This window comes from Octodon degus, unplaced genomic scaffold (assembly GCF_000260255.1).
Source record: "Octodon degus isolate 3935 unplaced genomic scaffold, OctDeg1.0 scaffold00016, whole genome shotgun sequence".
NCBI classification, from domain to species: Eukaryota; Metazoa; Chordata; class Mammalia; order Rodentia; family Octodontidae; genus Octodon; species Octodon degus.
The window spans coordinates 4,890,591-4,917,217 of record NW_004524592.1 but is presented as its reverse complement, the minus strand read 5'-3'; the positions used below and the strand labels follow the sequence as shown (position 1 = coordinate 4,917,217).

The 26,627-nt window shown below is 37.1% G+C and overlaps 1 protein-coding gene across 4 annotated transcripts in view; it reads right to left on the bottom strand.

The window, feature by feature from the left end:
• Erbb4 (erb-b2 receptor tyrosine kinase 4) overlaps window positions 1-26,627 on the bottom strand; it is a 1,229,537-nt gene that overhangs the window by 321,428 nt on the left and 881,482 nt on the right. For all 4 annotated transcript variants that reach the window (XM_004626607.2, XM_004626604.2, XM_004626606.3 and 1 more), the window contains exons 10-12: window positions 23,576-23,649; window positions 19,239-19,329; window positions 15,906-16,105 (exon numbers count right to left, since the gene is read on the bottom strand). In XM_004626607.2, coding sequence (XP_004626664.1) covers window positions 15,906-16,105; window positions 19,239-19,329; window positions 23,576-23,649 — 365 coding nt within the window. The remainder of the gene's footprint in view (window positions 1-15,905; window positions 16,106-19,238; window positions 19,330-23,575; window positions 23,650-26,627) is intronic.

The window sequence follows — 26,627 nt, the reverse complement described above, 5'->3', positions numbered from 1 at the left end:
ATAATTACATACTTAAAAATCTTATTATAATCTAATTTGGTCAAAAATATATTTGAGTGCACTCTGATTTTGTAAGGACATTCATTTGAGTGTTCTGTGTACTTATGTGTTTGTATGTCATTCTGTGAACAACTGTTCCTCTTTTTATTTGAGCTTTGAAACACAGACTTAAAGGCATTCTTTCTCTAGAGTTACCAGCTGGCCTAAGTGATAACAAAATTGGTTCATAATTAAGCAAAAATTGCTAAAATGGGGAAAGATTTTTGGACAGGACTCTTAACTGGTGGACAAAGTGGTGGTCCACCTTTGCTCACTAATAAAAAGACACCAGTAATCTCCATCGTCTCTTTAAAAGACATTCCAATAACTTGGTCACTGGTTAAAACAGAGTTTAAAAATTCAAATTATGGTTTTGTTATAAAAGATGCTCTTCATATATTAAATGTATTCATGCCTTCCAAATGTATTCATGTCTTCCAACTGTATTCTACAATGTAAATTTTCCTTCAGATTGGAACATGTGCCTTTTACTTGTGCTCCAGATATTTGTAATAAGAGGTTCATGTCAAGCCAACATGAGCTCATCTGTCAAATGATAATTTTCCAACAAAACTTATGTGATATGTGAGATGCTTACGTGATATTATATTTAGAGATGCTTAGCTAAAACGGAGATTTCAACATGACTGTTATGCTGTGCTACTGTGTGTGACTATTGATGTGAAATGATCTCTGTAAAATTACCTCTATTATCTGTTAACATTCTACAGTGATTTAACTACTAGGACATTCATGGTTGGTAAGAAACAATCCTCTCTGGTTACACTTTATATTTTAAGGTGCTAAATACACAGATAAAGTTTTCATAATTAAGTGTATTGATCCCAGCTAAGTATAGAAATGTAGATCCCAGATTCTCCTGAAAGAACAGGTGTTATTAATTCCTATTTTATATCCCTATGCACTCCTGACATTTGTGCCAAGCTTAAAAAGACAGATCTCAACCCTCAAACCCCACCAGGAAGACTTATTTAACCTGGCTTTTTGTGTCTTCAATAATACAGACAAATATTAACTACACATGAGTGCACAAGTGCCAGCTTTTGGCTGTCACACTCAGGACTCCCATTGAAGCAGGACCTTGGCAAGATAATGCTGAGCCTAAACAATGCTGCCACCTAAGACCCTCCTGGATGGTTTCTAGTGCTGCAAAGGACACTGGGCATGAGCCTGCCCCAACCTGCAGCCCTCACCAGGACGTGGTTCCATCTATAAGCTCGAAGGTCACTGGAAATGCAACTGCGCTGTCTGCCAGAGAGTAGGTAAGTCATCCACTTCCAGACCCTCACAGGAGAACTCACTGCAGCCAGATCCATCAATAGTTGGCCTGCCTGCTCTTGCCACTGAAGAGGAATGATGGGCTTGGGGCCTATGGCTCCAACTGAGGTATCTTTATCAGCCCCAAGTCTCGCTAGACATCTCAGGTAGGACAATTTCCTTGCTGACACAGGAGCCACAAGTGCTCTTGCTGAGTTTTCAGGTCACTATATTAGATCTATAGTCTCCATGGTGGGTGTTGATGGCCAACCTACATGACTCCTTCAGACCAAGCCCTTTCCCTGCCAAGTCTAGACACTGTTTTTCACTCATTATTTCCTTGTGATCCCAACCTGCCCCACACTTTTCATGGGGAGAGATCTCCTTCAAAAGCTCCACTTCTCTTTTATCTCTTTTTCCACAGTGCTCATCCTACAAACCCAACCTCAAGGTGCAGTCAGATCCTCCCCTTCTCTTCCCTCTTCTCTTATCAGTCATATACTGTGCGACACTTTCAGTCGTACTCATGCCACCCATGGTACCCATGCCTCAGGAATCCCTCAGTCTTCCCTTGTGTTCCCCAACATCCAATGGCCTCTAAACACCAATAAGGAATACAGGCAAAATGGCCTTTTAACAGCCCACCTCACCAAAATTATCATGGAGCTGCACCTGCCTTGTCCTCAGCTCTTTCCCTTAGTGCTAACTAGACTCAGGCACTTCCTAGGACACCCAGCTTCCTATGTCCATTCAATCACATGTATGGGAGATCTTTTCTGCTTCACAACTTGTTCACTCCTGATAACCTTCCTCCCATTACTGACTATACTCTTGTCCCATCCTTCCTCTGATACCTGCTGTGACAACACACAGCCACCTGCCTCCCACAGCCTATAGATAACACTCAATTGGTGCCATCTATATTGCCTGGAGATTTAATATATCTTAAATCCTGTAAGCCTATAGGATCAGATCCTATGTGGAAAGCCCCTCCTCCATGGCAGCAGCAGTAAAAGTTGCCAGGCAGCCTGCTCTCTTGGTTCCACATCACGTGAGCCAAGTGGTCTCCAGACAACTGTACACCATACGAAAACTCTACACTTCCCACTCCACACGAAATCTCTGCTCTTCCTGATCCTGAGCCCTTGTTGCCTGATTGGACTTCACAATTCCTGTCGCCTACACATCTTTGCCTAACTAAGGGTTCAAAAACTCCAGGGTAACCTATGTATTGCTTTTCCATCTGGTTTCTGAACTCTTACTTTCTTCTGTTCTTTTTGTTCACTGCCAGACCCTGGACAGTTTGCCCAGAAAACTTGTAGGTGCCACACAAGACTTTTTCAATCTCAGATCCAAGCCTTCACTAATGGTGAACTTCTTGTCCTGTCTAAATTCCTGGCACTAGCTTTCTTTTTTTAAAATGTATTTAGTACAGGGTTTGCAGGTTCTCACTACACAGATCAGACTTGTAGTGATTCTCCTGTTTTCAGCCTCCCAAGTGCTGGGATTACAGGTGAACATACCATGTCTAGTTTTAATCTCAGGTTCAGGGTGCCCCAGGGGCAGGGCTGGCACAGCAGGCCAGAGATCAAACTCCTGGCCCCTGGTCTGCCTAAGCAGGTTACTTTAATCCTCTGAGCTATCTGGCCTGCCCTACTAGCTTCTATATGGACATGAATCATCAACCTGTCAACCTCTTTGTCCCCCAAATGATGACCCATTCAGCAGGAAGCAACCTAAGACAGTCATTGCCCCTTCATAACAACTAAAAGATGGGAATGATAGATCATGGCCCAAGTTCAGACTGCTAAATTATCATGGCCCTGATCCAACATGGCTGAATCCCCAAAACAACAGCTTATCTTCCCAATGACCACTTCCTTCTTCCTCCCTACTCCAGCCTTCCGTACAACTTCTTTGACCTTTCCCACCCACACGAGGGAGCCTTCAATCAGCTCCTTATACATCACTAAACCTGCCGCTCAAATGCTCAAACTCCGCCCTTAGCAAACGTTCATAGAGTCTCAGGCTCCCTGTCTCAGGTCAGAGGATCTGCCCATCTCCCTGTCGTTCATCCTTTCCATGTGTTCAGAATTATTGAAGGCTTCACCCCCATTTCTGCTTCTTTGCTGTGCCACTGCCACCACCACCATCACTGTTGCTGTTAAAACCTATCAGCCATGAGAGAAGGTTTCTTTCTGCATGAGTAAGAAAAGTCAAGAAATACTAAACAAAAGGGAAAGACATCACGTATGTTTGTAACATAAAATGAAATAAATCTGTAAAAACTACAGCAAAGGAGGAATGGAAGAATAAGTGCTAAGACATATCCATTCACCACACCGAATGGGTTAAACAGATACTACCTATAGTAAGTTCAGTGCTTAACTCCCCAGTTACTACAGGTTCCTGACCTTGAAGGACCCTGGATAGAAAGCTATAATGGAAGAAGTAAGTACATTGCTGTGCTGGCAATGCTAAAATTCTAGCAAGTCCTTGAGTTCTTACTGAGAATACGCTGAACAACATAAAATCTCTCTCAAAAGGAATTTTAAGTATAAAAAAAGATATAAGCCAATGAATATTTTGTTAAATCTCTCAATTGTATAAAATCAGATAGTATAGTATATAGTACTATAAGTATGCAGTGAATATGTTACCTATCACTAAATATTCCCTTTTCTGTATTGAGTGGATTACAGTTATCATGTGAAAAGAACATGACTTATAGGCTGCTGTCAAAATTTAGTTCACTCATTCTTTTTGCCTTCCAAAACTGTTGTGAAATGCATAGTGTTAAGTTATTCATCTGTAAATGTTCCTGTCATGAGTCCCTTTTGAAAAGGCACTCCTTCTCAGGGAGAAATTAAATGCTTTTAAATATATGTCTGATTGTAGCAAGATAGAAGAGGGAATGGGATAGAATTTCTCAAGGAAACTCCCGTCTCAGTATGATCTAGTATTTGACGAAAAATGCACACTTTTATGCCTTTCTTTCACTTTGTGTTAGTTTCATAGTGTCTCCAACTGGATGGCTTGAAAAACAAACAAACAAACAAACAAACAAACAACAACAACAACAAAAAACACCCAAGTTTCACAGCCTTAGAAGCCAAAAGTACAGAATCAAGGTACTGGCAAGGAAAGAATCTTCCCTGCCTCTCTCTTTGCTTCTGGTAGATGCAAAAAGTTTTAGTATTCCTTGGTTTGCCGCTCTGCAGTACCTGTGCATGTACCAAACCTCTCCCCTTACACATGGCTATCCACCACATGAGTATATGCATGCTTTCATGTGGTGTCCTCCTCTGTCTGTCTATGTCTCTTCTCATCATATAAGGATTCTTGTCATTGGATAAAGGACCAAGTCTATCCATACAGACCCATTTTAATTCATTTTAATTCTGTTATGGTTTTTATCTAGGTGTCCCCCAAAGCCACATGCAGTCCTTGGGGCAGCTGATAGAGTTTGTGATTAATTCATGATCCAGTGCTGGGATTAAGAGTGCAAGTGCTACACCTGCCCTGGGGTGAGTAATTTGCATACAAATGTAAGGAGGGGAGAGGCTTGCTACTACTGCCTTACCAGCTGCTGCTCCTGCCTTTGCTCTTTACTGTTCTTCTGCCACAATGACCTGCTGGCCTCTGTCATGTTCCACTCTGCCTTGGATCCAGCTGAGTATGAACTGAAACCTGCACTAACTATGAGCAAAAATAACCTTTCCTTCCTTAATTCTGGGTGTTGAGTATCTTGTCCCAAGAATGAAGAAAAAAGTAACTGAGGCAAATTTCATCTTTAAATAACGCCACATCAATTGGGACAAGGTGTTGGAGAAGTAACATATCTCCTTCTGGCAGTATACTGTATAACCAACAATACTGTCTAAGAATCTCCAGAAACTGGATCTCATAACTGTGTGCTTAACCATCAAACATTTTAACTTTAAACTTTTGAAACCATGGATCTAGAGGCAAATCAGGTTAAAATACTGCCATTTGTGATAAAAACCAAAATAATCCTAGCTTTTATAGATGAGAGGTCCTTGATGACTTCAAAAATTCTCCATTATAAAATAGAAGGGGTATCATTTGCTTATGACTAATAGGCAACAGGAATTGCTCATTACCCTTTTGATAGGAACATAGAGAACATTTTGTACCACTGTTAGTAATTAGACACTGTGCTGTTTCAAATACAATAAGAAACTAGTATTTGAATATTTTTTTTACAACAAACAGTGGACAGATATATTACTTTAGTTATGTAAACAGGAAAATTTTAGAATAAGAACTAAAATCTTCTACCTTTTAATAACTGAAGAGTTCATCATTTTCTAAAAATGATGTAGTTTAGGGTTCATATGAAGGTAATGATCACTAAAAGGTGTGGCAGAATTTACTTACTCCTCAGTGAAGAGGGGCTATCTGCTGGAAGGACAACCCCTCTAACTGGACAGGCAACATGCTGTTTTTAAATGTATATTTACTCAGATGGTGTAGGAACAAATAAGCGTGTACAACTTCAATGAGATGGAAAGAAATAAAATTCCTCACAACAGTTCTACTTTCTTAAAACAGGGAAGATCTTAATTTATAATCAAAATGCATTTTCTATAGCATTAAAAAGTAATATGACAATGCAAGTAGCAACTGCCATGTGGTTTTATAAGAAGCCAAATTTATTTTATGATGCTGTAGAAGGTGAAGGGCTTACTATTTTCTTATTATACTTATAGTTACCAGAGAAAAGTAAGAGATACTTTTATCCCTTGATTGTTAACTCCTTCTCAATTGAATTCTGAACACATGATTCTTAAAAATAAGTCATGTGCTCATCTAGAGCTTTCCACTGCTAGCAATTACAATTTTGCAATTCACATTTCTAGACTCACTATCAATGAGGTAGATTTTCTAAGCAGATTTTCATTGAGGAACATCAAATTACAGGAAAACAAAAACTGTATATAGTTGGCTCTATTTGTAGGTCTGTGTTTGCACAATCAATCAACCACAGATTAAGAAAGAAAGATTTGATTCCAGGGCCTGTCGTGCCAGCCCTGCCCCTGCAGGGGGTGCTGAGATGGCAACTGAGACCCGGCATGGTGGAGTGCATCTGTAATCCCAGCTCTTGGGAGGCTGTAAACAGGCAGATCACTACAAGTCTGATCTAGTAGTGAAACCCTGAACACCCTGTAGACCCTGACCCAAAATGCAAAAAAAGAAAAAAAAGAAAGAAGGAAAAAGAAAAGAAAAGAAAAAGAAAGAAAGGAAAAAAAAAAAAGAAAAAAATTTCCAGGCATGATGGTGCCCACTTACCATTTATAGGGATCATTTATCATTTCTGGTCTCCTACTAATAACTACTTATTTATTTTCAATCTACCATTGGTTGATGTTCTTCATGCAAATTTATAGTTCATCAGTTTAATAAGGTGGATTTTCCTTCTGCTTAAAAATAAACCCATGAGGGCTGGCTAGATAGTCAATACATTAAAGAGCCTGCTTAGGCAGATGCAGGGATTGGGGTTCGAAAGCCTGTGTGCCATGTTGGCCCCACCCCCGGGGCACCCTGAGATGGCAATTGGGACTGGGCATGGTGGCACATGCCTATAATCCCAGTGCTTAGGAGACTAAAAACTGGAGGATCACTATGAGTCCAATCTGTGTAGTGAGACCCTGTAGAACCTGTACTAAATATAATAATAATAATAATAATAATAATAATAATCCCTTGATATTTCTTGGTGGTTTCTCATTCTCCTCAAAAGCAATTTTTTCATTGCTATTAAATATTGTATCTTTGCACCATATATGTATTATGTAATTGTGAAGTTTAGCATCCATTTTAATCAGAAAAGAATTGTGATTATCTACTAATAGCAGCAGTGTCTCAATCACATATAGCATGTTCTCTAAACCACCTATTCAGAAACGAAATATTATCAGTTCTATCTTACAAATGATACAACTAAGTCTAGAGAAACTAGATAGTATATACCAAGGTTTGAATTGAAAAAAGAATTTTGCTAAGCGTAAAACACATGGAAGGTGGTTATTGCGATTGTTCATTCCATCAAAACTCACACGCATGTACATTCCTCAGTGCAACAGCACTGGTAAGTGGCAGCTCCTGTAAGAGGTGGTAGAAACTTTCACACTGGCAGGATCTTAGGACGGGGGCTTACTGGGGAGTAAGGGAGTCACGACTGGCTCAGGAAGGAGCTATGGTGGATCTGATCTCTTAGAGCAGACGGATCTGGCATGGTGGACGACTGTGTTCCTGCAGTAGTGGGTTCTTCCCAAAGATCAAGCGTGGCCCTTTCCTGTCTCTTGCTTCCTTTCCTGCCATGTAAGTTATCTCTGGTATGTTCCTTCCGCAGGATTTTGTCTCCATGCTATGACTTGGCAAAGACACACCACAGGCTGACCACATGCGTGCACTCAGTCTTTGCCTTTCATTCTCCAAAACTGTGACCTAAATACATCTCTTTAGCCTCCATCCTCCCTCCCTCCCTCCTACTTTCTCTCCTGTCATCTCTTCCTTTCACAAACATGGTATAAAGCAAGTGCCATTCTGCGTGTTTTGTTATATAGGCTCAGTACAGTAATTCAGTAGATTTTCTTATGGAAATCAATCACTTGCTCTTCAAGAAGACATGATAAAGTAAAAAGCTTGGTTTGTGAAATGAGAAAGACATTGAATTCAAATCCAGGATATTATTTTTAGCTCCAAACATCGGAAATATTAGTTAACTTTTTGGATAGCTGTATACTCCTACAAAATGGGCATAAAACTATTAGATGCAGAATGCTTGTGACAAATTTAATGACATAGATTGAGACAAAATCTGGCATAATTTTTAATCAATTGTTTTTAGAAACATCGCAGGTGAGTAAAATGAGTGAGAAGGGACAGATTATTCAGTAACTTATTCAATAAATTGTGTTGGATCAATATCATTATCAATTGAGGATTATTTTAAATACACTAAAATCAATTTTCTATATAGATAGAAAATTTTCACATAGTTTTCATTGTACTGAAGAGAAAAAAGTAAGAATATGTCAAAATCAAATGAATAAGTAAGGGGCTGGGGAGATAGCTCAGTGGAATAAGTGCTTCCTTGGAAAGGGCAAGGCCTAAATTCAATCCCCAGTTCTGAAAAAAAAAAAGTTTGTAAATAAAAGGCCAAAAGTTTAAAAATTACCTGTAAGACAGAAAAGTATGTACAACAAACATAAAAGAAAATATATACTTAATATTGATTTATTCTGGGGCCAGGGAGATGGCTCAGTAGAATAAGTGCTTGCCTGGCAAGCATAAGGCCCTGAGTTCAATCCCCAGTTCCGCAAAAAAAAAAAAAAAACCCAAAAAATATTGATTTATTCTTTCAAATGAGAAGAAAAAACTCTCAAATTGACAGAAAATAAATTTCATGGCTAAAGTAATTCATAAGATATAATTGATCAATACACACATAAAATGGTTAATGTTAACCCAAGATATGCAAGCATGAAAGACTTCTTTTCCTTCTTTAACATCACTGAAATTTAGAACCACAGATATTCTGGGTCTATAAAGAGAGTGGAAAGTAGCTCTGCCTTACAGAATTGAGAACAAATGTAAACTGAACCAGTATTTTTGAAGAATGATACAGCAATACATATGAAAATTATGTATTGCCTCAATTACACATGAATTCCACTTTTGCTAAGTCTTCAGCCTCAGGAAGAAATTGCACAGTGTAAATATGTTTTATGAATTAGGATCCACATTATTATGGTAGTAATAAGAAAAAAATGGAAATTAATTCAAATTATTTTAATTTGGCACTGATTCAATAAAAACATTTATATGAAGCTCCTAAAAAGAGTAACAAAGAACTATATATATCAGAATGGAAAATGTTCATAATATGTTAAGCAGAAGACATAGAAAACTAAGTAGTATTTATGTGTATATGGTAGGATCCCACTGACATTTGAAGGCATTTTTGCTATCATTCATCTATTGCATGCACATATACCAAGATTAGATCTTCTTTAGAAATGTTTTATTATTTTGGATTTCAAAAATGTAAAAAGTATTGTTATAATAGAAAAAAATGAACACATTTCCACTTTGAAATTCTAGAATGAATTCCATTATTCTGTTTTATGCATTGTGTTTAGCTACATAGGAACAAATATTTTTAAAGTATGTGATATATGGGTTCTACTGTTACCTGGATTTGGAGGAGTTGGTGTAACATTTATTTCTACCCTTAGAGTCTTTCTCTGCTTTCAAAATTGCTATTTTAGTCTCTTTTAAAGAAAATTATAAATACTTTCACTAACCTCCACCGAAGCTTCTTCCACCTCTACCATCACTTCGCTACGGCCATGGTCACAGAAGGGAAGGAGGCAGGTGTGCTTGCTTTGCATTTCTTAGAGTTTCTCTCCATTTCAATCTCTTGAAACCATAATATCTAATTTGAAAGTTCTGACTTAAAGCCTGCTCGAGCCACTATCACCCTTTATACAAGAGGTAAAGTTTTCCTTTTATTGTCATTACTGTTTTGGATCATGTTAAATTCAAAAAGCCACTATTATATGTGAAGGATTATTTTCTCCTTTCAAGTTAAGAAGGCAATTTCTGGATTTAAATCAGAGTGTTTTACAGTGATGGCAATGTGGGTAAGGGGGAGTATGAGGTTCATATTGTAGGCAGCTGAATTACATAAAAATATTATAGGCACTCAGACAGGGCCAGACCCTCAAGGAGACAAGATGGAAGACAAGGTGACCTTGCAACTTGGAGAAGACAGACACTCCCATATGGACCACACCTGAAGACCAAGACAAAAGAGGAAACACAGCTACATATTTCCCTAGGGAGGGGCATCAGGGATTGATATTCTAAATAGAATTGATATTCTAAATATTCTAAATTGATATTCTAAATCAATCATCTTGAAAGAGCCCATATGAGTCACTAGCCCGACCCCCAACAGGAAGAGACCCTGTCCCATATTCATGCCTGCTTGTTACATAACTCCTTTCCCCATTTGGCACTAGATTTAATCCATTTTACCTGAGCAATGGTGCTTGTAATCTCATTGGCTGACTAGGTTTTGTCCTACCTCATGCCCATCTAAGCCAGTTCCCATGTTCTCCACCACCTTAGACCTGCCTCACCACATGGTTTTCCTCTATTAAAGTCCCTAAAAGAGACAGCTTCCCGGGGACAACCCGCTCAGGCTCCCCTCCTGTCCATGTCTCAGACAGGAGCTTTCTTTCTCCCAATAAAATTATTCTGTTCATAATCTCTGTTTGTTCCTAAAATTCATTCTTCAGTTTTACAAAATATGAACTAATCCCAGGTACTTTTTAGGTTGGGAGATTATTTTTCCCCTGTATCATTTGGAGGTCATCCACCCGACATCATCATTTGTTCCCCTGTGTCAATATTCATCCAGGTACATACATAAAAATGCATTCTGGGATTAAGTAAATCCATCTTTATTGCATGTGCATATGCCAACACACATGTATGCTATATTTTCATATATGTACTATAATTAGTAAGAACATATACTCAAATATTGTATATGTGTGTGAATACAGAAAGAATATGATAAAATGCAATGTTTACAGTAGATTTTAAAGAAAGTCTTTGGACCTTCATACTGCGGATAGTAATATGGTTGACAAGATTTTTATTATATGTGAAAAACCACTTGAAGACTCATTGCATTGTAAACATCAGTAGCTTTATCTCTGGGGTCATATTTTCAAGTTAATTATATTTCTGAAAATGTAGATGCAGAAGTTTCATGAATACAATGGTCAGTAAGACTGAAGTCTGAAATTTGATAAATGAATTGCATGCAAAATGTACTCCTCAGATTTGAAAAATGCAAAATGATATGCCTGATTCTATGCTACCATACCTCAGAATTGTTTTTCCTCGCTGCTTCATCTGTTCCTCAAACTACAAAGTCAAATGTAAGTGCTCAGGAAAGGAAAATGTCTATAGATTTAAGGTAAATAAACTTAATCCCAGAGGTCTAACACTAAAAGTTTAAGATCATTTTTAGTTTATTGTCATTTTTATTATTACTTATTCTCTTGGAGTTATTTGAAAAATTTAGAAGTCATTAAAAGGTGCAAAATTATTTATTTATTTATTTTTATGTATCTAGTACAGGGTCTACAGGGTCTTACTATACAGATCAGACTAGTAGTGATTCTCCTGTTTTCAGCTTCCCAAGCGCTGGGATTATAAGTGTGTGCTAACACACCAAGTCTCAGGCGCCCTCTCAGCCAGCGTGCCCCAGGAGCAGGGCCAGCATGGCAATCAGGAGATCAAACCCCAGTCTTCTGCCTAAGCAGGAACTTTAATCCACTGAGCTATCTGGCTGGCCCTAAGCTAGCTGACTAGCCCACAAAGTAATTTGTTTAAAATTTGCATTTTCCCCATTTTTCTCATTCTACATTAAATCTCTTTCTATATTTTCTTTTTATTTTTCTCTTCTCAGGTATAATATTTAAAAAAGATGAATGTTAATGTTGGGAAGATTTACAAATGGATCACAGAAAAAATGTTTAGTTGTAAACAGGATTGAAAAATATTTAGATACTTGCAAAAAAGTAGAGAACTGTGGGGAAAGAAACTTGAACATTAGGGAAAAAACAATGTAAAAGAATAAGGAAATAAAAGAAAAATTCTATTTAATATTGTTGTAGTCAGCTAAATTAGATAGAAATGTCATAGGCAGTCAGACAGGGCCAAGCCTTCAAGGAGGCAATGTGGAAGACAGGGTGACTGTGCAACTTTGAAGAAACCGATACTCTCGCTGTGGGCCAGACCTCAAGATGAAAGAGTAAACAAACACAGCCACATACTTCCCTAGGGATGGGCATCAGGGATTGATATTCTAAATAGGTATCCATCACCTTAAATGAGTACTGAAGAATCACTAACCCAACCCCCAACAGGAAGAGACACGGTCCCGATTCATGCCAGCTTGCTATGGACAGGCTTCCTCATTTGGTCTTTTGGGTTTTTTTGTGGTACTGGGGATTGAACTCAGGACCTTAGGCTTGCCAGGCAGGCGCTTATGCCCTTGAGCTATCTCCCCAGCAAATCACTTCCTCATTTGGTACTGGATTTAATCAATTTTACCTGAGCAATGGTATTTGTTAGTTGACCATAGCTTTATCCCATCTCATGCACACTTAAGTGAGTTCCCATATTCTCCACCTTAGACCTGCCTTGTCACATATTTTACAGTAGAAAAGTCCCTCGAAGAGACAGCTTTCCGGGGACCACCCACTTGGGGTCCCCCTTCTGTCTTCATGGACAGGAGCTTTCTTTCCCACAATAAATATATTCTGCTCATAAACTCCATTTGTTCCTAAAATTCATTCTTTGGTTTTAAAGAGCACAAACTCATCCAGGTACCTTTCAGGTCAGGAGTTTCATTTTTCCCCCATATCATTTGGAAGTCATCCACCTGAGATAATTTTTTTCCCCTATATCAATATCAATTTGAAAGCAGCACAGGGGCCAAGGGTTTAATCCCTGGGATTGCCATGCTGGTCCTGCCCCTAGGGCAGGCTGGGATGGCAATTGAGACTAGGCATGGTGGCACAAGGCTGTAACCCCAGCACTTGGGAGGCTGTAAACAGGAGAATCACTAGGAGTCTGATCTAGTAGTGAGACCCTGAACATCCTGTAGACCCCTTTATAAAATTAAAAAAAAAATCAATATGAACAAATACATTTTGATACATAAATAGATCTTAAATTGCTTGATTCTTGTGGAAAAGAAGAACATTTAAGAATTTATGTTCACTTAGAAACCTCATATTGCAATAGATCACTTGTAAAAAATATTTTTAAGAGTCAAAAAGCAGCTGGCATGAGTTCCTCATAAATTAATTATAAGTGATATTTTTGAACGTTGAAAGCTTGAAACGTTTTAGAGCCTTTCTCATGCAAGATGTGGTACTGATACAGGGAACCTCCAAAATGACACAAGGAAAAAAACTGATGTCAGGTGAATGACCTCCAAATGATACAGGGGAAAAATGATCTCCCAAACACAAAAGTACCTGGGATGAGTTCATGTTCTCTAAAACCAAAGAATGAATTTTAGGAATGGAGTTTATAAGCAGAATAGTTTTATTGGGAGAAAGAAAGCTCCTGCCAAAGAGACAGACAGGAGGCGCCCCTAAGCGGGTGGCCCCCAGGAAACTGTCTCTTCCAGGGACTTTTATAGAGGAAAACCATGTGGTGAGGCAGGTCTAAGGTGGTGGAGAACATGGGAACTGTAGTCAACCAACGAGATTACAAACACCATTGCTCAGGTAAAGTGGATTAAATCCAGTACCAAATGGGGAAGGGAGTTACTTAGCAAGCAGGCATGATTATGGGACAGGGTCTCTTCCTGTTGGGGGTTGGGCTAGTGACTCATTTGGGCTCTTTCAAGGTGATTAGTACCTATTTAGAGTGTCAATCCCTGATGCCCATCCCTAGGTAAGTATGTAGCTGTGTTTCCCCTTTTTTCTTAGTCTTGAAATCTGGCCCAGCGTTGTAGTGTGTGTCTCTTCCAAGTTGCAAAGTCACCTTGTCTTCCATCTTGTCTCCTGGAGGGCCTGTCCCTGTCTGAGTGCCTATAATATTTTTATCTAATTCAGCTGCCTACAACAGTACTAGAAATGAATTGATTTACTAATTATTTTATTCACTAATTACTTAAACCATGTTGCCCTCTAGAGTACCTAAGGTTTAGAAAATCATCAGCTATTCCTTTAAACACACACGGAGAGACCTCACTCACTATTTTATCAATACCCTGATAAATGTCCAATGATAATATTCCCAGTAACACTGCTGCCTGAATGCAACACTTTTCTGTTAAAAAGAACTGACTCATGAAGGTGCCCATCACAGGAATATGTATTTGCAATCAAATCATTTGAATTCTGAGTCTTTGTAATTAGTATTTATGATAAATAAGTCAGATTGCTACATAATTATTATAGCAGTGCTCACAGGCTATAGAAGTCAGTGTACTCTTCTAAAAATCAGAAAGAATTCTGTAATAGTCATCAAAGAGATACAGTCATGAAATTATCAGGGACTGCCACAGGGAGGGTGGAGGACAGGCTCCTGGGCCCTTACCTGCTACTTATTGAATGTAGGCTGTGTTTTCTTCTCAGAAGGTTAAGGATTTAAAAACCACTTTTGTTGTGGAAATGGGCCTATAACTGCCCAATAGATAACTAAGAACAACAAAACTTGACTTTCATTTTGCTTCTTTTGATACTGTAGATCTTGGGTGAAATCCCTCCTAAAATCCTTCTAGCAGCCTGCTAATCTTTCAGGGAGTGTCTGTTTAGGGAAGGGGTTGGTTAGTCCTGAGTTTGTATGATCTCATCTCTCTTCAAGACAGAGGACATCAAAAGAAAAAGTTTACAGGGATTTTCAGTTATCCTCAGAAGGTAGGAGCTATGGTCCTAAATCTATGGCCCATTACCCAGATTCCAGGAAAGACAGCCCTATTTAATTGAGATGACCAAAACTGAAGAGATCTAAAAAGAGAACATCTCTCAGCAATAAGAGGAAGGACTCCAGATCGGACAGCAGAACTGAGGTAGTGATCACTCACACCTAGGCAGAAGGCTAATACATGAAAGGGTCAATCCCTGCTTTGCAAGTGAGCAGGTGTAAATCCTGGTGTGCCCTTCCAGTAGCTACTTAATTGGAGAGCTTCCTTATTTTCTCTTTAACTTTCCCATTTTTTTCCCTATAATTTGTGCTTCAGTTTTAATTTTGATTTCTAACAAAGCAAGGACCCACGCTAGCCAGCCCAGTAACATCACTGAGTTACACAGGAACGGCATGGTTAAGTGCCATAGGAACACATTATTTCAGAGAAATGCTAATTCTACTGAGCTTGCCACGGCCTCAATTTTTTGTTTGTTTGTTTGTTTGTTTGTTTTGTTTTGTGGAACCAGGGATGGAGCTCAGGCCCTTGCACTTGCCAGGGAAGTGCTTATTCGACTGAGCCATCTCCCTTGCCCCCACGTTATTTCTATTGTGGCATAGCAATTAAATGGGTCACTGTGTAACAAAACATGAAGAAAAAAAGAGATCATTGTATGCAATGTATTACACAAGTGCATCTATGCAATAAATTTTTTCTCTCAGATAGTAAACTTTGGGAAGAATATTTCCAAAAGAATACACATTCATCTCTCCCTCTACTTCCGAAGAACAAAACTCTTCCTGTATTCTAAATTCACCAAATCCATACAGCAGACTTCACTAAGATGGATATTCACAAAGTGATTAGATCCTGGTAAATTAAATCTCTATGGAATTCCCAAATTAAGGAAGATTAGCAAAGACACAGTATGTTATGGAACATTACCATCTCTGATTATTTTATTCCATGCAGCTGAGTATGGCTATTATTCATTTTCAGGGCTGAAGCGAGAGGACAGACTTCTGACCTGATGTCATTTTCAGTTGTTTGGGTCAATGTAGACTAGAGCGATTTTAGACTTTCTGTGTTTTAAGTGTCTGGGTAATGTACTTACTGCAGTTCTCTGCTTTTCTATTGTCCCGAATCACTATTCTTTGGTTGACCGTGCTGAAGAGTGTTGTCCAGTTAATGGTGTGATAATAACATAGGTTGCTGTTGTCGGTGATGTAGATGTTTCCTGCACTGATTTCCTTCAAGGACTGAAACTGCAGCGAGGTGATACCTTGTTGCTTGAGGATCAGTAAGGAGAGGCCACTGGGGAAGAAAAGGGGAAAAGTGGAACAGAAATATGTATCACCTGGTCATAACATGCGCTTCTAAATTAAAGTAAGGGTGCTGTATCTCACTCTAAAAAAATGTGGATATAATATAAACAGAGATTGAAACAATACATCTGTATAAGAATAGCATGTTTATATTTATTTGTCAAATAGTTTCAGTTGTAATAATTTAATTCCTATACCCAAAATCATTTAATAGGATTATGGATAGGACAGTATATGTTCATCTTACTTAATTTACCACTAAAATATCTAGTCAATGTCTTCCATCATGTAGCATAAATTATAGCCTCTTCAAAGACAAAGTCTCATATTGGCCAAATAAATATTTATACAGTGATTTCTTTTCTCTCATAACTCAGACACTGATTATATTTTGTGATACTTTTACTGAATAGATGCAGCAGATACTGACTGTGGCTAGTTAGTTTTATGGCTCAGGAATCAAAAAATTATTATAGTTAAAGAATTTAGGGCCAGCCAGTTAGCTCAGCAGATTAAAGTGCCTGCTTAGGCAGACACAGAGGTCAGGAGTTTGATCCTTTGTGTGCTGTGTCAGCCCCCTGGGCACACTGAGAAGGAGATTGAGACTGGGCGTGGTGGCACTCGCCTGTAATCCCAGCACTCGAGAGTCTGAAAGACCAGGAAGGCTCACTACAAGTCTGGTCTGCATAGTGAGACCCTGCAGACCATGTACTAAATACATTTAAAAAAAATTTGTAAGAAAGATTATGACAAATTAAAAATATAAGAGAATTAAATTAATGTCCTACTGTGAAGGCTTAGACAACTGGGGAAATTTCTAAAAGTTAAAGAACAAGTACTCCTTTTAAATGATCATTTCAAAGAAATTGCTTTTATTTCATCATAGTCTATATTATTGTAAATAAATAAGTAAATATATATACATATACACACACACATATATATATTACAGTGGTACAGTGTCTCACTACATAGCTCTGACTCATAGTGATCCTCCTGTTTTCAGCCTCCCCAGCAGCACTAGGATTGCAGGCATGCACCACCATGCCCAGTCTCTGTGGCCAGCTCAGGGTGCCCTTGGTTCGGGGTTGGGGCTGGTGTAGCAGGTGTTGCCAGGAATTGAACCCCAGTCCATATGCTTGCCTAAGCAGGCACTTAGTCCCCTGAGCTATCCCACCAGTCCTTGTAATTATATTTTGATGCCCTAAGGAATATTTTCAGTGATTCCACCTTTCAGTCAACTAATGAATATTATTTTTTGTTTTTCAGATCAAAATTCTCCTTTTCACTATTAAGTATACTTTCCTTTTAGTATTCAGAATATTTTTAACCCTATACTTTTTAGTTCTTATGTTTTATTATTATTTTTAATAATTTAAAATATATGGGGTTGGGCTGGTGAGATGGCTCAGTGGTCTAAAGCATCTACTTAGAACAAGCTTAGCAAAGCACAGGGACCACGGTTCAATCCCCTAGCACCACATGCCAGCCAGCCCCGCCCCCTGGTGGGCTGAGCTGGCCACACATACACACAAACACACACACACACACACACACACACACGTAAATAAATAAATAAAATAAAAAAATAAAATATATGGGGTCTAATGATAAAAATTGAAATGTAATTTATTCTTTCAAATTTTCGTTCCCATCATAACTACCTGGTTTTGTTGTTAGGACACCAATGCCTTGATTAACTTATGTTTTTGATGAATTTATAAAATTTTTAGGGAATGGTAAAAGTTGTTACCATTTAGCACTTCAATACAGTGTGTCTCTTATTTTATAGTAAGCTAATTAGTTAAAATACTATAGGCAGTCAGACAAGGATAGGCCCCCAACAGTGTCAGGGCACAGGATGAAAATACAACTGTGGCTGGAAGGGAGTGTGTTGAAAGCCAAGTTTTAAGATAAGGACAGAATGACCAGGTCTACATGCCTCCCAAAGGAAAATCAATGTACTATAATTGGTGTTACCTGATCCAGTGAAGACTAGATCAACACCAATTGCCATAATGAGAATATCCCAATTCATCGCTTCTTGGAAAGGTTTTTGCTCTTCCCTATACACTTACAATGTGACCTTTCCCACCAGATCAGTCTTACTTAAGCAGCTCTACAGGTAATATTGATTGGTCATAGTTTTGACCTTGTCAACCTTGTACCCATGTTGTTATTTTGCTCTATGAACCTTCCTCTGTGAAGTAGGGTACACAGCAACCCACTTTCAGATTTCCTCCTGTCTCTCAGGAGCTATCTCTCTAAATAAATATCTCTTACTCTTAACTTCCACTGTTCCTTAGAATTCATTCTTCAATTTGGGTGAATACAAACTCTATTTTCCCTATATGATTCTTACTTAAGTGGCTTATTCCCCCCTTACCTTTAAAAAATTGCCATTATTTATATATTTTAGATTTTAATCATAAAATTCAATATACTTTCTAAAAGTCCTTACAACATATTCAATAGTAGCAAAATGTTTACATACTTTCCAAATACAAGCAGAAACTTTAACTAAAAATATTTGTGTGTACATCAACTTCATTCATGAGTAAAAACTTTATGCAAAGGGATTCTAAAATAAGCCTAAAAGCATAGTGGTTTTATAAAGACTGTTATTTATTTTTAGTGCATGAATTTAAAATACAAAGAAACTTTATAACAATGTCCTTGCAGCTCTATTTTTTCTGACCATTTATTAACCAATGAAACATGAGCCCTGTGAAGCATGGTTCAAATGGCAGCACCAGAGAAGCACACAGAATCTTCTGGAGGATCAACATTTATATCCCACATGCCTGAAATGTTACCAAATCATCCAACTCTGTCTTTAGTACTAACAACATGAAATCAAACATAAGGTTTAATTATATGGCTCACATCATTCTTTCCATACCTGTGAAACACTAATATTAGGTGATAAGCATTTGGAAAATCAAAACGCATACTCATGTACTACATTTCATCATGATATGTTTTTGTTAAGCTTTGAAGTAAAGGCAGAAACATATTTCCAGAAGCAGAAAAATCAATAAGATTGATCATCTTGACTTTATGTAGACATGAGTCTCTTTTTAGAATCTGAGTCAGCAGCAGGTGTAAACATTCATACCCACCTGTAGAGGACTCGGCCACCAATGGTCACCAGGTTCGAGAACACGCTGAAATCAGTCATGTTTGGAGGCCATGATTGTATGTTCAAGAAACCTAGAGTGATAGAGACAGTATGACTAAATAAGATCATCATGGCCTTAGAAATAGTATTATTTATTCTTAAATATGGTGAAAATATATTCAAAGACGTGAGAGGAAATCAAATAGCATTGAACATTTACACTGTTGAAGGATTCTATCACATATTTATACTTTCAAGACTGACTACCATAATACAAGTTCCTGGGGAAAAATAAATAAGTGGCATCAAAATTACAGCTCCAAGAATACTAACTTCTCAGACAAATGGAATCATAAAAATATATATTCAAATTTTTTAATGACTCTGTTCTAATGAATGTAAAATGCAGTGTAAGAAGAAAAATATCATTTCCATTTCTCTGAAATTGTTCGTTATTTTCTTTGTTTTTTATGATATCAGTATTTATTTTGCCTTCTATTTCATTTATTCATATATTTATTCTTCCTGATTAGATTTTATACTGTTCAATGGTAACTCCATGTCTGATTCATTTCTACTGGGTTCGATAACACATATTACCATATTCTTGAAGATATTGGAAACTCAATAAATATGCACTAAGAAAATGCCACATGCTCTTTCTCAGAAATAGTAAAACTTAGCCTCAAAGATCAGAAATTAAAGAGTTTGAGGAGTAATAGAATTAGCTCTTTAAAACTTTCAGCAGTGTATCCATCAAGGTCTAGCTATTTTTATTGGTAAGTTTTAAATACATTTTCAGTTTCATTGACTGCAATTTAGTTATTTATAATTTTCATATCCCTTTGGAATCTGTCCATTTCTTCTTTTGTCCATCAAATTAGAGTAAAAGTACTCCTAAATAAGTATTGATGATATTATCGATTTCCACATGATTTCTTGTAATTTCACCCTTTTTGTTCTTAACTGAATGTCAAAAGGTTTATCAATTTTATTGAATCTTTCAAAGAACCAATTCTATGATTCATTATATTATTTTCTCAGTGTCAACTGCATTCATGTCTGTTCTGATATTTATAATTTCCTCCCTTCTACAAACTTTGGCCTTGACTTGTTCTTCATTTTCTTGAAGTCTGAGGCTCAAGAATAGGTGTTTTATTTTATCTCTGTCTGTTTTCCTGATATTAAAATTCACTGCTATAAATTTTCCTCTCAGGACTAGTATCATGGCATTTTGTCAATATCATTTAATTGTAGATCCTCTTTAATGAAATGGAAAAGGAGGCCATACTCCTAACATCTTTACAGAAAGCAAGGATTCTCTTAGTATCAAAATGGGAGAAGGACTCAACCAAAGAAGAAAACTACAAACTAAGCTCCTTAATGAAAGACACAAAATTCCTCAACAATATACTGACAAACAGAATGTAGTAAATCATCAGAATCATAAGCCACAAACAAGTAGGATTCATCCCAGAGATATAGGGATGGCTTGACCTATGCAAATCAATAAATGCAATCTACCATATTAACAGAGTCAAAGATAAAATTCACATCATCATCTCAATAGATGCAGTAAAACAATTTGACGAAGTCCAACACCCATTCATGATTAAAAAACCCAGAAAATTGTAAGAAATGGTCTTTATCTCAGTATGATAAAAACTACCTATGACAGACCAATGGCCAACATAATACTAAATGCTCAAAAAACTGTAAGCTTTCATTCTAAAATCAGGAAAGACAAGAATGTCCACTGTATCACTCCTATTCAATATAGCTCTGGAAGCATTCATCAGAGCAATTAAGAAAGAGGAAGAAATAAAAGGAATAAGAATAGGCAAGGAAGAATTTAAATTGCTGTTATTTGCAGATGACACAGTACTCTACATAGAAGACCTCAAAACTCCAACAAGTCTTCTAAATTTAACAATCACAATCAGTCACATAACAGAATACAAAATCACATTCAAGAATCAATAGCACACAAATAATAAACTCAGTGAAAGATAAGTTATGGAAGCAACCCCTCTCACAATACTATCAAAAAAATGAAATAGGAATTCCATGTAACAAAAGATATTCATACCTAAAACTACAGTACTCTGAAAAAGGGGATCAAGCAGCATATAAGAAGATGGAACTAATATTGGGTAGCAAAACCCAAAATAATGAAAATAACCATACTTCCAACCATTAGTGAACCTCACAGAGCTAGAAAAAATATTCATAAAATGTATTTCTAACCAAAAGAGACCTGGGACAGCAAAATTAATTTTTGCAACAAAGGCATGGCAAGAGGCATCACAATTCCTAACTAGAAAGTATACTTCAGAGGTACAGTGATTAAAACAGAATGGTTCTGTCAAAATAATAGACTTGAGGATCAATGGAATAGACTACAACATGCAAAAATAGCCCCAAACACACTTAGTCACTGTTTTATCTTTGAAAAAAGGGTCAAACATGTTCACTGAAAGAAAGTTAGCTTCTTTAATAAATGGTCCTAGTAAAACTGGCTTTCCACATGCCAAAGACTAAAACTGGCTGCCTGTCTGTCACCAGGCATTGAACTGAAGTAAAAATGGATCAAAGATATAACTATGAAAGAGAAACATGAAATTTTTTGGAGAATAAAATAGGTTGAACTCTTGACAACATAGGTGTAGGCAAATTTCATGATCAAAACCCTTATTGCATGGGAAATAATACAAAGAGATACATAACTGGGATCTCATCTTATTAAAAAGATTTTGCAGGCTGGGGAGATAGTTCAGCAGCATAAGTGACTGCCTGGCAAGTGCAAGATCCTGAGTTTGATCCCCAGTACAATAAATAAATAAATAAATAAATAAATAAATAAATAAAATAAAACAAAACAAAACAAAAAAATCTTTGTATAGCAAAAGAAGTCACCAACAGAATTCAACCCATCCAGTGAGCAAACATTTTAGCCAGTTGTTCATTAGACAAATACTAATATCTTCTTTAAACACTAATATCTGGATTGTAGAAAACATTGAAAAAAGGGGCCGGGGAGATGGCTCAGTAGACTAAGTGCTTCCCTGGCAAACTCAAGGGCCTGATTTCAATACCTGGTCCTGCAAAAAAAAAAAAAAAATCAGACCCACTCCAAATGCGAAGACCCAATCCAAAAATGGGTCTCTTAGATGAATACGCATTTCTCAGAAGAAGAAATACAAATAAATGTACAAAAAGTGTTCAACATTACTGGACATTCAAGAGAAGCAAATAGAACAGTGCTCAGATGCCATCTCACCCTAGAAAGGCTGTCACCAAGAAATCAGTGTAACAAACGCTGGTGGGGATGTAGGAGAAAGGAACCCTTCTGCACTATCAGTTAAGTACAGACTATTGAAACCACTGTGGAAATCCATGCAGAGATTTCTCAAAAAAGAAAAGAAACAAAACAAAACTAGCGATTCCATTTGGCTCATCTATTCCCCTTCTTGGAATCTTCCTAAAAGAAGTAAAAGCATCATATCACAAGGATATGTTTATAGCAGCATAGGTTGTTACAGCAAAATATTGGAAACAGCCCAAATACCCATCACCTGGTGAATGGATAAAGATATTCTATTTCTTTATATAATGCAGTACTCTTCATCCATAAAGAAGTATAAACTTTTTTAAAAAAGTGATAAACTGGAGACATATAGATAAATAGATGTACCTTGAAACCATACTCTTAAGTGAAACAAATCAGACACACATGTATATAAATATCAAATTCGTTCTGTGTGAGAAGCAGAAAGTAGAAATAAGAACCAAGATGTGTAATAGATATTGTAAAATAGGAAGAAATGGTTCAAGTAGGGAGGGAAACTATGGAAAGAGAAGGGGAAAGCAAGGAAGAGAAAAGAAAAATAAATGAGAAAAGAAGGATAAAATGGAAAACAAAACTTTTGCACACAGGAAGAGAAGAGAGTTTTAAGACAGAGTAGGGGAATGGGATAAAATGAGAAATCAAGATACATCATGTGCAGGTACAAGTTCCCCACGATGAATCTGATATTATGTATATTTAAATTTTATCTTGAACTTAATAATAATAAAAAGAATAATGCAAGATCCTAGATTATTTGACACTTGTTAATACTGTATTTACAAAATTCAAGTAATATTTAGTTTTGTAATTCAACAACCTTTCAAAATCTACACAAAAGCTAAAGTGTAAGATACTTTTTTCATAATAATGTTTGTACAAACTAAAAATTGCTTTGAAAATAAGTTGCTGGCACTAATGTTATTCAATACTTTCAGGAAAACACTAAACTGGCAAAGTGTGGGGTGTATAGATTATACTTTAAAAAGTACCTGTTATCTCTCTGACTGTCCGAAACACATTCAGTTTCTCTGGGTCGATAGCTCCAACTGCATTGTATGGGTCCCTAAAAAACAAAGATGAGATTCAGCCAAATTTTAGAATCTGAGAAAAGAGATCGTAGTTACTTCATTAAATTGAATTTTAATTTAGAGTAGGAAACTTAACAAGGTATCATCCAAACTTTTCATGCTACATTTAGAAGGGACTTAATAGGTGCTTTTTAGAATTTTGATGACACAGGATGTAAATTCTTTATCCAGTGTGATTCTAAATGTATAGAATCAGTCCCATTTCAATCATCCTGACAAACAATACAAACACAGCAAGTCTATGAATGTGCTGTTCTATGTTGTTTGACCTTTAAAGGTTTATCTTTAATCAGGAAGAATATGTTCTGAAAATAAACAGCATCATGATAAGAAAAACTGGTTTTGGGGCTCTCCTCAGGCAGTATAAGTTGCAAGTGGCACTTGTAAGTCATAAATAGGACAGAAAGAAGCACAGGTGAAGCCTGATTATATTTAGGTCTCCATTTGTGAATATCCCTAATATTGCATGAATTCGGTCTTCAGATGACTTTAGAATCATTTGGTGCCTCTCTGCCTGATTTACGGTGATCAATGTAACACAAAAACAAATTTGCTTCCATCTCAGTGAATTATACCAACTTTAAAAAAAAGTATAGAAAATTTTATAAAACTCAAAAGATATAAATATTGTAGTTTTTTCAAATAACATCTCTCAAAGCATAAACACACTGTTGTGATATATTGATACAAAGATACTTTAAAATGAACAAAATTTTCTTTTTATTTTTGTGCTACTAGGATTCCATCCCAGGAACCTAACCCTAACACTGAGTTACACTCCCAAGCCCTCTCCCTCCCTTCCCCCTCCAATATCAAAATCTTCTCAGTATGTAAACCATCATTTTAAGGAGTACACAGTACTTCTTAAACGTATTATTAGATTAGAATACTTTCCTGGAGAATATCAGACTTCATATTAATGTCTACCTTTTATATGCAGATGACATTTTGTACATTGACTACTTTCCCAGTAGAGATTAAGCCTACTAAAAACAACAAAATTTGGTATATTTTTTAGGAGTTTCTATTTAGCTGTAGAATTCAAATGAGTTGTATCCTTCCTATGAACATATATTCCTTATTAGTATGTGAGAACTCACTTTTTTGAAATGGGAAATAAATATAGATACAGTGAGCCCTTAGATACAATCTTCATAGGAGCCATTCTACGAGTCAAGGTCATCCACATCTCTTGACAAACTGCCTATACAGAGTTTGTATCTGGGGAACTTCATTCTCAAATTACGGGGAATTTTTTTTCTTTTCAATTCAGTATGAGAATCTTGAAATGACTGAGCTGATATCTAGGATGACCTGATCCTGAGTATCTGGACTTGGCTCATGGACATATTGTATAATGTGAATGATCTCACTTCCTAAAAAATTTTGCTTGGTTATTTTTTTAAAATAAGAAGCAGATCCCACATGATGTGCAGCAGGTTCATCCTGGAATGCAGCAGAAAGCTCAACCACTGGACACTGTTGAAACCGGGGAAACGCTGTGACACACACTTTGACCATCGTCAATCGGAATTTGTTTCAATGTTAAATGAACATCTCATGAAAGCTGAAAATCTAAATTAAATGTTAGAGCAAATTTGCCATGTTTATAAATAAATATATAAGAAATGTGTTACTATGCTTTTGGTGACCATGAAGCAAACCATATAGGAAAGTTCTTCCTCTTCTATTTTAAATGTATTTAGTACAGGGTCTACAGGGTCTCACTACACATTTCAGATTCGTAGTGATCTTCCTGTTTTTCAGCCTCCCAAGTGCTGGGATTACAGGTGTGTGCCACTATGCCCAGTTTCAATCTTGTTCTCAGCACACCCTGGGGGTGGGGCTGGCATGGCCTGATAGGGATCAAACCCTGGCCCCTGAGCTCTGCCTAAGCAGGCTCCTTAGTCCCACTGAGCTGCCTCGCCGGCCCTGGAAAGCTCTTCTTGTGCTCATATTTTAATATTCAAAAAGTTTTGTAAGCACACAAAGGTGCTGCAGGAGGAAAAGGAGATTTTGACATTTGTTTGTTGATGAAAAGCAGGATGTAGAACAGCTCTGACCATATAATCAAATATGCTGGCTTTATGGAAAACAACTCACCAGTTACAGCAAGCACATAATAGTGGAGCCAGTACAAACATTTACTGTAAACCATTCCAAGCTGCCAGAATAAAACAAAGTCTGGACTTTTATCATAAAGCCCAATGCCCTACAGAAATTATATACTTAATTTTTGGGACTTAGGACTCATAAAATAAGCTGACAGAATTCCCTGTACCAACTTTAAAGTACCCCTTGGGAGTTTCAGCCCACTGCCACTCAAAATCCACAATAGTTTAAGAATTGAGAACTTTGCTGCCTACATTCAGAGCCACGCAAATGAGCGTTCTGCCTACCATGTCGCCACATTCAGTCATACAAACGAAGTTCAGGACACAGTGAAAGAACATACTTTGCAAACTTCACTGACACTGCTTTGTTTGATCTCTAAACATATTATCTTTCACCAACTGGCCATCACCCCTGCGCCTACCCATCAGCATCTCCTCACCAGTGCCATACGGTGGCCCAGCATCAGCGTGCGTACTGGGTAAGCGCTTCATCACTCTAAGAACAAGCATGAGAATGATGTCGCACATCACAAGTCATGGGGGACACTGCTATAACTTTAAACAGTAACCTTTTCCTGAAGATCCTATTTAAAATAAAGAAACAAGCGCCTATTTCTGTTTCTGACCATGGGACTTTCATACCAATGATTTCAGCCTTTTCATATGTTGAAATTGTGCTTAGCAAAGTGATGGAGAATTTCTTTCCTGCAGGACGTTATTTCATTTAGTTACCTTTTTTAGTATTTGTTTTAACACAATCTCAGCTATTTTTTTTCTTTTTCTTTTATTTTATTTTCATTTTTTAATTTATTGACATCAGTTATTTTTATTTTAAAGAA